A 12,124-nucleotide genomic window follows, 5' to 3' on the forward strand; every position below is an offset into this window, starting at 1 on the left:
ACTCAACAGAAGAATTCCATGATTAATACATGTGAAAGATGTTTATGAATAGCAAGGATAGAGTCCATATAGAGGTCTCTTCTGCCACCTTGGAACATAAGTACCTAGCTATTTTTTCCTTTTTTTTTTTAATCATATAGGTTATGGAACCTATATGATTCAGCAGAATTTCATCGGTGGCAGAAATAGAGCTTAAGCAGAAATCACCTTATAATCTAACTGTGTAATGAAGAGATCATTCATGTCAGGCTGTCCAAATCCAGTGACCAATAATTCAGAGACAGCTTTCATTTGTATTTTTTATGATGCTTTTTTTCTCTCTCCTCAAGGTTTTGTCTGTGTGAGAACTGTTTTTAAGACCTTCTTAAAGGCTTTGCTTTACCCTATTTAAAGTTAAAAGAGTAGATAATCTCAGTGCTTGGACTTTTTGCATCTGTCCCCATCAGGCCACACAGCACTAACTCTAATCTTCCTAGTTTTTATCATGCTGGCGACATGTGGCTGATAACTCTTACGATTTTTTTACATGTTAATGTTAATTATTCAGTGATGTTGATAATTATGTTGCTTTCCTAACCCCTTGTCTGACCCAAGGAACCTGGCTTACTGTAATCCACAAGTCAGTAGCAGTTCAGCCCAACAATAAATGATCATCTTTTCTGCAAAACCAAAGAAACACAAATTTTTGCATCAAATTTAAGAAAGATGACATTGACTTCATTCAAGATCTGTTCTAGAAAGCAGATTTAAAAACCCAGAAATATATAGGGCCTTCCCCAATGTTCACTTCACCAGCTAAAGGAAGAAGCTGGTGGTCCAGCTCTAGTCTGAACAGCTAAGGGAAAGTCATTGATCCAGAAGATAAATTTTGTTTGATGGCCCTCTAGGTTTTTGTAACTTTAAGCCTTCGCAATAACATAAAAGATGTCTTTATCCTCTCCAAAGAGATGGTTAAAAATGGTTTCATATCTAGAATAACAAATGATGAGTTTTGTGATAGGGGATAAAATACAATAATGAAGTTACTCTTCAAAGCTGGAAACCATTGGAGTTTTCTGATGGCTTTTGATGATGTATTTTATCAGCACAGAGGTTTTGTGAGAGGTTTCCTTACTGTGAAGTCAATTTCACCATATGCAGGTAGGCCCAGACTATCTCAAGATGAGTTGTCCCGGTGACTATTTTGTCAAAAGGTTATGCTGGAAAGCACAGGTTACAATTGGGTTAAAATATTAAAAGGGTCATAATTAACTTATATTTATATTCAAAGATTATAATACTGTTTTGTTAATTTATTTACCTGTAAAATAACAACATACTACTGGTCATCAAGGTTTTTTCCTACTTCTTAGAAAGTTAAAAGGTGCTTCAAAATTTGATATTGCAGTCTAGTCACTTCGTCATTGCCTGTTTTTCCAAGTCTGAGGAAATTTGTCTGAAATCTCCTCCTCCTCCTCATTTCATCCTTTCTAATAAGCGCTTCAGTTCTCTCTCTTACACAATGTTCAATTCATATCCCTTTTTCAATCTGTGTTCCCTGGATTTGCTTTTGCAAAATGAAGGAGTTTTGTCTTTCAGAGCGGGAAGGTCGCAGGAAGCAATTCAGGAGGTGTCATTGACCTTACACTGGATGATGAGGATGATGGCTCTTCTCAAGGTAAGAGAAATAGATTTTGCTAGCAGCAGGGGCAGTTGAGCTGCAAGTATTATTTCATCCCCTTGAATGATAGACAGGAATAAACATTTGTTTCAGTTCAGTGTATTTTATTCCTTGTTGTTTCTGTTATGCAAGACTGTTACTGAAGTATTCTGATAGGCCTTAAATAAAAGGAATCCTACACAGTGTAAAATACTGTCTTTAAGGTTTTTACCTTTCCCTTAATTTAAGCACTGTTGTTGTCTGTGCTCAAATCTGTTAAACTCGTGAAACAATCTAAGAAGTTCAAATTATTTATTACATTGTTGAAACTTCCTCTACGTGAATTTCATCTTTGTTTACCAATTAATTAAGGACCTTTCTACAGTTGATAATCAGACATTAGATTGTTACAGCTTCCAGTCTTTTTTCCCCTGAATAAAAAACTTTGTGTACAAGAGTTTAAATACCAAATGCAGATCTGTTCTTGGCTTGGGGTCTGTGTGCCAAGATTAGGGTAAATATAGTTGTGCTTTTATGTCCTTTGGCAGTGTGGATGCATTTCATTGCTGTGACTGCAATGTTGCAAGCCCATTTTCTGGCATGGAAATTAAGCCCCTCTTCTTTTCCATTTTGTGATTTAGATTTGTAATTTTACTTATGCCTCCAGTAGTAATGATTTCCATTTTATACTTGTTTCCATAAATCAGATTGTCCTGTCTTCTCCAGTTCCAGAGTTTTAGTGAAGATGATACTGTTTATTCATCATTGGAACAGTTCCTTTATTACTTCTAATTACTTCTTTATTAATCCTGAGCTTACTACGTACCTAGTTTTCATTTTTTTTCCTTGCTGAATTTTTATTTACATAGCTAAAGAATCTTTTGCTACTTCTTTCTGTTTACTTAGTGGCATCTAAGTTGGTTATCTTTCATCATTTCCTGCAGCTGGAATCTCAGCAGGACTCTTGATTTGTCGGGAACAAATCAACTTGCTTCCATGTGAAATCAAAAACAAAACGGGAAAAATAATAGCCCAGACTATCCTTGTTGCTTGATTGACTTTTTTATAGCTCTAGTGTGTCTGGGTTCTTGGTAGTTGGATCATGAGCACATCTTCTCTAGGTCATGACTAAGAATGTACTCATTCAAATTATGTATTATTAAAATTATACAATGGCAGTTGAAATGTGTAGAAATCTGTACGTATTCAAAGTGACCACATGTACGCATCTCTATAGAAATATCTTCAAAGAATTTGCTGGACACTGGGAAACCTCTCATACCCCTGTGAAATATAAAAAAGTTTGAACTAACCACAAAGGCCTGTTATTTGGTGAAAGAGCAGGAAATATCTCAATTTGTGTTTTCAAAATGATCATCCCTTTGCTGCTGCTTCTATAGTCTTTGTTCATCAAAAGAAAACTTTTCATCAAATGGCTTCAGAGAAGTAGCTCAGCTACTCATTTACAGGCAGAAAGACAATGCAGAAAGACTGCAATTTCTATTATATTATTTTTGAGATCTTGTGTTAGGTTTATCATATAGCAGTTTATGAAGGGCCCTGCTACTTCAAGCTATTAATAGCTGGTGTTAAAGACAGTTGAGTGAGACCATCAAAGTAGTCTCCAATTGCTAATAAATAAACAAAATCATGTTGAGCCACACCGCTATTAACCCTGTTCTTAATGCTTTGTAATGTAAATGTCATACTTAATGGATAATTTCTAAACATGTTCTTCAGTGTATTGCTGATACATTTTCTTGAGTATTTTTTTATTTCTACATTGTGTGTTCTTTAACTGAGTTAGTGGTTGCTGCATGTGCTTTTTTATTTAGGGCAAACCTTATTTGAATGGATGCTCTTAAAACTTACTCTCTTGCCTTGTGTTTTCTGGGTTTTGGTGGTACCTTCTCTGCCTACTGCTGCTCGAGTCTAGTTTAAAACTCCAGCTTCTCAATTCGCCTTGTGGATAGAAGGTCTGTTTACAGACCTATACAGGCTTGGTCTCAAATGTATATTTTATGATGTTACAGATAAACTATAAAGCAGGAAAAAAATATTGCTGTAGCAAATTACAGATACAGACGCTGTATTTCTCACTTCTCCAAGTCATTAATGAGTCATGTTCAAGAGAGTGACAATGTAAGAAAATAAAACTTAACAAATTTTTTTTGATTAATAAAGCAATTCCCCTTTATCAAGAAAATAGCATGAAAATTCAAAACAGCAACAGAAGGGCTGACTAATAAAGATTGAACAAAGGAAAGTATCAGCAAATAAAAGAATGTAAGCATCAAAGGTAGACAAGAATTAACACTTTTTAAAAAACAAGTTGAGTACAGTAGTATTTAGGCCTTTTAGGTTTTAGGCCATTCCTTTTTTTTAATAGAAAAATGCAGGTTTCCAAATTCTGCTGAAATACATAAGCTTCATGATGATAAAATGAAACATTATGGAGTATAGGGAGGCAAAAGATTGGGAGGATGAAAATATGGGGAACTGAAAGAAATTCCTGCAGTTTGGTTTGCAGTATGAAAAGATTAAAGAAATGTCATACTAAGAATTGTTCTTCACTAATCTGAATGATGGGGGGAAAAAAAGAGGTTAAATAGCTCTGTGGTGTTCTAATTTCTGTTTGCTATTCTCTGTAACTTTGTTTTGTTTTAAAGCAGAGTCCAAGAAGCAGAATCAGACACCTGCTTCAGGATTGAGTATATCCAGCCAGCCCTTGTCCCGCCCCATGCCGTCTTTGCAACCAACCAGTCAGCAGCAAACGGGTGTGCCAACAAGTGGACCTTCCCAGACCACCATACATGTAGTACCTACAGGTAACTTCATTTCTTCATTCACTTCGTTTAATGTGCTGACTGCTTTTTCTTAAGCTAGACTCTTGTGTTCTCTCGTATTGTTGTAAACTTGTCAGGTGAATATTGAAAATGTTTGAGTGGCTTAAGAATCTTCCATTCTAGTCAATATCCCTTTTTTTCTTTTTTTTTTCTTTTTTCTTCGTGGATGAAGTGGAGGGGAAAGATAGTTAAGTCCAGCTGGTTTGGAAAGAAACAATTCAGGATTGAACAAATTCCACGGAGAGGAGAAAATTCTGCTAAGGAGATGGTCCAGAGCAAAAAGGAGACCAGTAAATAGGATAGCCATGGAAATTCTTAACAAAACTTGTTTGCATAAGTAGAAAAAATCTGTAGCAATTACATAATTTGAGTAATAGAAGAAAAAGCATTAGCAACATCACTCCTTTCTTTGTCTACCTGCACTTCACAATTAATTCTTTTGGCAGAGTGAATGACAAGGCTGACAATAAAGTTCCACACCTAGTTGGAAGTATGTGGAACATATGCTTTGTATGCAGTGATTTTTTTTCCCTAATGTGAAAAAGAAACATAGATCCTCTTTAATTCTTTTTCTGTAGATAATTGTTGAAGATTAGATGGCATTAGAATTGTCTAATGACCAGTTTTACAGACTCTTAGTAGTTCATGTTCAGTGTTGGCTTTTATCTTCTCTACAGCTATCCTTATATTCAGGATTTCTTTTATTTATATACAGATCAGACTTAGTAATAGTAAAAAAATCAATTTTTTTAACTTTATTTTTATTTATTTATTAAAGCAAGGGGGTGTTTGGTTTGATTTTAATTATTGTATTTGGACTTGATATAGGTTTTTTTAGTCATCAATCTGACTATTTTGGATATTATGTTTATCTTTTCTGTTCTTACTTGGATAGATGTTGGCATTATTATTTCGGGTGAAAATTAACATTTGCTTAGGTTGTTTTCTCCTTTTTTGCGTTATCAAAAGCAGACAGGAATTTGTGGGGACAGCTTTTATTTCGCATGACTCAGTTGATTCGGTTTCCAAGGGAGGTATGCACTCTGAGATAGAGATATCACTTTCATGTTGTGGAATTCCATTCTAGGTTATTGTCTGTTTTTCTTTCTCCAGCTCCGACAACAGTGAATGTAACCCATCGACCAGTGACTCAAAGTGCTGCAAGACTTCCTATACCACGGGCCCCTGCTAACCATCAGGTGGTCTATACCACTATTCCTGCACCACCACCTCAGAATCCTGTAAGAGGAGCTGTCATGCCAAGCCCAAATTTAAGGCCAGTCAATCCACAGACTGGAGGTAGGGGATTCTTTATTCCATACACATTCCACTGTAGCACAGCAAAACTTGATACATTCTGCCTGATGGATATGGATTTTTTTTTTTTTTTTTTAACAATGCTAGTCCAAATTATAGAGATGGTTCTTACTATTATTTTTTTTTTCAATTAATGGGCTTGAGAAGATCTCAGATCATTAAGAAATCATTCCCCCTGTAGATGTGTAGATGAGGAAAAAATGGCATGAAGTTGCCTCAGGCACTGTCTGCCAACTGTGCATCTCTGGATGACATGTCCAATGCTTCACAAGGTAGCAGAAAGTAATGTGATGAGTACAGCTGTTCGGTAGAAGGATAGTTAGAGACCATTTTGTTATTATGCAGTAAGATTAAAATCTATTCACATGTACTAAATTATATGTGATTTCCTGTCTAAAAGTTCAGTTTATATCAGGCATCCTAATGTGATTCCATAACAATGTCTGATGTCCTGTGCCCAGCAATTTTTCCTCTTTTCTCCAGGCTTAGACAGATGAAATTTCTCGCCAAATGCATCCATTTCTAATACATGATTGAGTTTGACTAGGGATGCCAGCAAGTTTCTCTTGACTTTGCAAATGTAACCAGTGTCTTCCCATAGCAGTAAAAAAAATGTCTTAAATGAATAGAGTATGTTCACAATAAAAAGTCTTTAAGTTAAATTATAGTTTATATTTTGCTAGTAAGTGGTGGATTTTAATTGCCTTTTTTAGCTCCCCACAACATCACTACTATGTTTAATTCAACATGGTTAAACATGTTTCCCTGTTATGTTGCATTGAGGCTACATTTATGTGACCTCCAGGTAATGAATTTTTTAGACACCATCTGTTTAAGCCAGACTTGGAACACTGTGTGTTTGAACAATGTAAGACTGTGCCTGCATAAAATAATTGATTCATTGTTCTGTAACACTTTTTTTTGGAAAAGAGAATATCTATGTATGTTTGTAGTGATTTAAATCTAAGCATCCCTTATGACTACGTTCAGCTGCATTGCCTTAGGCTGTGAAAAATCAGCTGTGCTAGTGAGGCAGAACTCAGTCTGACAGTTCTTGAGCTATGTCTGTGAAGTGTTGGGGTGAGGAAATGAGTGTTCCTCTCAGACTACTTGTCCATATTCCTTGAACTTCGGATACTGTGATGCCATGCAGACTGGAGTTCAGGATCTTTTGACTGACAGTATCTTCTGAGGTGTATGTCTATATCTTGTGTTCCTGCTGGTGAAAGGCCTTAAAATGCAAGGGTAACCTGTACCCACACTTTGTTTTCATCATTGTTGCCCTTAGCTACAAGTCAAACCTGTGTGATCTACCTGTTGTTTTGGAAGGAGTTTTGAGTATGTAATGGTTCATTTACTTAATTATTTTTAACAACATTTTCTCCTGCTGAGGCTAACCATCTGGTGTTCTTGTCCTGAGGAACAAGTGATAGTTAGCTTCAGCAGGTTGAAGACCAGATTATGTGGAATGCAGGTTTCTTCAAGGCTTTACAATTGCACATCAGATGCAGATGTTTCACTCAGTGATAGCAAAAAAAAAAACTTTGTTATACAGAAATGCTGATGATGATCTGTTGGTTTATATTATCATCGAAATTATTTAGTGTCAGTAGCAGGTGTTTAAGTAGTAAGATCTCTATGCTGTGTATATGGAAGATGAATTCTGAGAATTCATACAATGTGTTTTGCATACTTGTAGTTTGTTCTTCTGCCTCATCTAAGTGGTATGTCTACCTGATATTCACAAAGATGCACTCAGAAATAATACTAAATTTGTACATTATATGTTCCTAAGGTATCTCTCCATCTCTCTTCAGATTATTGTAATTTCATATAATTTATGTAATTTAATGTAATGTAATTTAGTATCACAGCTGTGCTAAAGCAGCACATATTCATACACAAGGATTTTCATACATAAGGAATAGCCAGTTTTGATGCTTGTTCATCCTATAGAAGTTTGCATAGTTTAATTAGCTTCTTAGACAGATGTGCTAATAGGAAAAAAATGTGAAGCAGCTAACTAGAGTTCAGCACTTTACCTACTAAAATTTAGCACTCTGTTTCAGCTATCTCAGAGTCATGATTTACTTAGACTTCAGATACTCATCACCCATGGTCATTACTTGATGACTATTCGTAGACAGAAATTATCAAAGAATAGCTTTGGTTTCCTGAAATTTCTCACTGTGAGCTACTCATTCTTTCTATTCAGAAGTTTTAGAATGCTTGGATCTCATACAAATGTGGATTTAGGGAGTAGTGGAGGTTGCTGCAGATTTTGTATTTCTAGACAGAAATAGAAGAACATGCTGGGCAACTGGTAAGAATGAGGAAAAAAAATTGAGCTCACAGAATATGCATGTCCCACAATTAAATGGACAAAATAATACTTAAGAGAGAGAGACGTAGTATAAAATGAATGACTACTTGGTCATTTGCAGAAGTTCTGGATATTATGTCCAAAGCTATAAAATTACCTAGTTTATTCCTGCCAGCCAGGTCAGTTTGCTGTGGGATTTAATGAATAGTAATTCCTGTGTGTACATATCGATAGTGGTGGCCATTCTGTGAGGGAAAACAAGCTTCTTGGACAATGACTTAATCTTTTCTAATTCTGTGCCACACACAGCACAGTCTTCTAGCATTTGAATACTGATATCATCCTGCTGTTGCAGTATTTGTCTTTTCCTGTCTGAATCCCAAAGTGATCAGATTCTCATCTTCATACTTAAGCTCCCTGAATCTCCCCAACCTCCCCTCCTCACCCATTTCTTTCATGCTACAAAGGGTAAAAACATTATTCTATCTCCTCTACAGACACGAGTACTTAGTCTCTTTCACAGCTTCAGGGAAGAGGAGGTGGCTTTGTTTTAGTACAGTAATCAGTAGGTCTGGTGGCAGTTTGAGGAGGGTGTGTCAATTTGAAATTTGGTGTCATCCAGCTGAACCAAGGAGCTTGGCTTCCCGTGTTCTGTTTGGCTGATTTTAAGTATTGAATACCCAGGAGTGTATTCATTGTGCTTCTTACAGGCATGACAGTACGAATGCCTCAAACAACTGCATACGTTGTGAACAACGGACTAAGTCTTGGATCTGGAGCACCTCAGCTTACAGTGCATCATCGACCACCACAAGTGCATGCGGTGAGTACGCTAATTTCGAAATGAGTTAAGACAATTTACAGGCTTGTCTCTGAATTAGCATGTCTCAGATTGCTTCTTAGTGTGAACTGCAGAAAAATGAAATGTCTTGTAGACACTTTCCAGACAGTTTACATGTATAACACCACTGTATCACCTACAGAAAGTTCTGCCAAGAACAGTGAGAGATGTGTGATCTTGTTAGCTTACACCACAGTTCTCCAGATCACCGGTACTGCGTATTGAAAAATGATGCATTAATTGTCTGCAGGTGACTTGTGTAGTCAGGGGTACAAAAGAACTGCCACAACAAGTTTTATCATGGTTTGAAAAAATGTAATTCATGTGTTTAACTGGTTGTCATGAGTTGGATGACAGCACTTCTTTACTGTGTAGGTGATGGAGCAATGGCACTGAGGCTGAAATTTGGTGATCAATTTAAGGTGATAATATCCACGTTGTACCATTACCTGTTCTTCCTCTTGTGGCTGAAAACCTACCTGTTGGAAAGATGATGATAAACTGCCAGTTCAATCCACTGTCTGGGGTGTTTTGGGTAATGTGGGAACAGCAGCTCAGATATAAAATAGCTCAAACAGGTTGTGAACCTGACTGCTCAGTCTTGGTAAATGGCTCAGTGTTCACAGTCCATCCCCTCATGGGTGGGAAGCAAAGAGGGAAGTATCTGTGGTGATGATCTTCTATACAGGCAGTGATTTATATGTGAATAATGACTTCTGACATCCTTGGTCCCACCCCTTCTCACCCTTCGCTGTTGCTCTTGTGCCTGTGTGATCTTTGCACAGTCATGATGGTTGGTAATTGCAGGCTGACTTGTTTGTTTGCTTTGGGGATGATGAATTATAACCTCCTTCCACTGCTGTAGACTCTTATCTTTCCCTTATTGTTCTTATCTTGCTTAGGAGCCACCACGCCCTATACATCCTGCCCCACTCCCGGAGGCACCACAGCCACCACGCCTGCCCCCTGAAGCTGCCAACACTTCTCTGCCTCAAAAGCCACAGCTGAAGCTGGCACGGGTACAGAGCCAGAATGGTATTGTGCTGTCATGGAGTGTCTTGGAAGTGGACCGGAGTTGTGCCAGTGTGGACAGTTACCATCTCTATGCTTACCACGAGGACCCGAGTGCCACTATGCCTTCCCAGTGGAAGAAGATAGGGGAAGTGAAGGCCCTTCCCCTACCTATGGCATGCACTCTTACTCAGTTTGTGTCTGGCAGCAAATACTACTTTGCTGTCCGGGCTAAGGACATCTATGGACGTTTTGGACCCTTCTGTGACCCCCAGTCCACAGATGTGATCTCTTCCCAGAGCAGTTAAACTAGAGATCTTTGGAGCCTTTAAACCTGTTCTACTACCAAGAGTTTACCCCCCGTTTTGGGAAGGTTGATCCCATGCATGAAATTCATTTTTAAATCCACTCTCTGCAGGATTATTTTAGATGGCTGTGTGATACACTACATGCATTGAGAACCAAAAGAAAAATAAAGTCTCACCTGCAGTAAGAGAACCTGTTTTACTGGATAGCTCAAGTCATGGGTCATTAGAAAATTTTATTTTCCCTCCCATGACAGCTGTTCCACCTACCTGTTATTCAAGGGCACCTTGGATGCCTGGGATTCTGCTTCAGAGTGGGAACAAAATAATTAATTGCAGTTTGTCTGAAGCAAAGCATACACATCTGTAGTATCTATCAAGGCACTAACATGAGGGCAAGAACAGATTTGCATCTTGCACCCCACCGCTCTGTGAGCAGGCTGTGATGTGAAAGGTGATTCAAGGTCTCACTTTCATACTGGAAGATTGAGTGGTCCGTTCTCATTTTACAAACTGTAATCAGCTGTCTGAGGGGAGGAAAGGGAACTTTAGTCTGGCCAGGGACCCAACATGTGTGAATTTGGAGGTGTTGGAAAGCAAAGTTGTCCCACTACCTCCTACCTCTCCTAAATAAGAGCTCTCCTCTACTATCACCATCTATCCTCACTCACTCTGGGAGCATTCCTAGGTCAGATCTGAAACTGGATTGTAGAGACTGCATTCATATCTCTCTAGCTCAGATAATTTCTCTGCCCCTCTCCTCATACACACAGCCCTATTTTTTAGATTTATTTTGTGCCTTAAAGAGTAATTTCAGAAATAAATGTAGCCAGATACCTTGTGGTGTTCTTTTATTTGCTTGGAGTTACTTCTCCTTTTACCCCTTTAGCCTTTCATTACTGCTTCTCATCTTTGTGACCCACAGTGATTGTTTTTTTCTTTCTGTAAAGACTGGGAAGTATGACATCTGCTGACGCTGGATTCATTTTTATCTCCAGTACCACTCAACCCTTTCCTCACTGTAATTATTGAGTAGTTGTTTTTGTCCTGTGAAGAACATTAGAATATACAGACAGTGTTTTCCACCAGTCTTTCCCTGTTCTTTTGGGAAAGCCGTATGCTGCAGTTCAGCCAAAGAAACCTCTGTGCTGTTGCACCATGAAAGCTTCTACTTGTTTCTAAAGCTTCTACTCAGTTTGGATGTTCAGTTAGTACAAAAATATATGAAGTTGGCTTCCCAGTCCTCTTCTCTGCTCCCATCTGCCTCTGCAAATAGCTAAAACACCCAAAGTATTTCAGACACTGGCCCAAAACTTGTGAGCAACTGCCAATGTTACTAGAAGCTTTCATGATGCTTCTGAGCTGAGAAAACAAAGCGGTACATCTGCCCCACTATCCTGTCAGCATCTTAAACTTGCCTTTTGTGTAACCAAATTTTAACACACCTGGATGAGAAAGGACATGTAAGGTTTACATCTAGTCACTTATAAGAACAAAGACAGCAGTCTTGTTCCTTTCCTACAGAACTCAGCAGTGAATTTAGAAAGGAAAGGTGGTTTGGTTTTGTTTTTTAAAATACTTCATCATCTGGCAAAACCATAGAGAACATATAACTCCAATGCTGGCCGTCTTAAAAACAAGAAGCTTTTAAATATAAAGCAAGGTTGAACAGGGGCAGGAGAAATTAAATCCCCAAATATGGCTGGTGAAATAAACTATGAGATAATGGGTTCTTCAGTGGTATTCCCTTCAAGAACCTTATCGGTGAAAGGCACTCCATTGTAGACTTTTGTCTATACTGTTTTACTGTAATCCTTCACGTAGCTGGGATTGTCACTTCTG

General features: G+C 37.9%; 1 protein-coding gene across 2 annotated transcripts in view; it reads left to right on the top strand.

Annotated features, from left to right (window-relative positions):
- ATF7IP (activating transcription factor 7 interacting protein) overlaps window positions 1-11,750 on the top strand; it is a 102,761-nt gene extending 91,011 nt beyond the window's left edge. The window contains exons 11-15 of one of the 2 annotated variants that reach the window (XM_082761758.1): window positions 1,579-1,657; window positions 4,309-4,467; window positions 5,599-5,784; window positions 8,836-8,948; window positions 9,869-11,750. In XM_082761758.1, coding sequence (XP_082617884.1) covers window positions 1,579-1,657; window positions 4,309-4,467; window positions 5,599-5,784; window positions 8,836-8,948; window positions 9,869-10,285 — 954 coding nt within the window. In that variant the 3' untranslated portion in view covers window positions 10,286-11,750. The remainder of the gene's footprint in view (window positions 1-1,578; window positions 1,658-4,308; window positions 4,468-5,598; window positions 5,785-8,835; window positions 8,949-9,868) is intronic. The other variant, XM_082761759.1, reaches the window with a different exon arrangement.
- The last annotated feature ends 374 nt before the right edge of the window (window positions 11,751-12,124 follow it).

This window comes from Aythya marila, assembly GCF_965140915.1.
Source record: "Aythya marila genome assembly, chromosome: 1".
Taxonomy (NCBI): Eukaryota; Metazoa; Chordata; class Aves; order Anseriformes; family Anatidae; genus Aythya; species Aythya marila.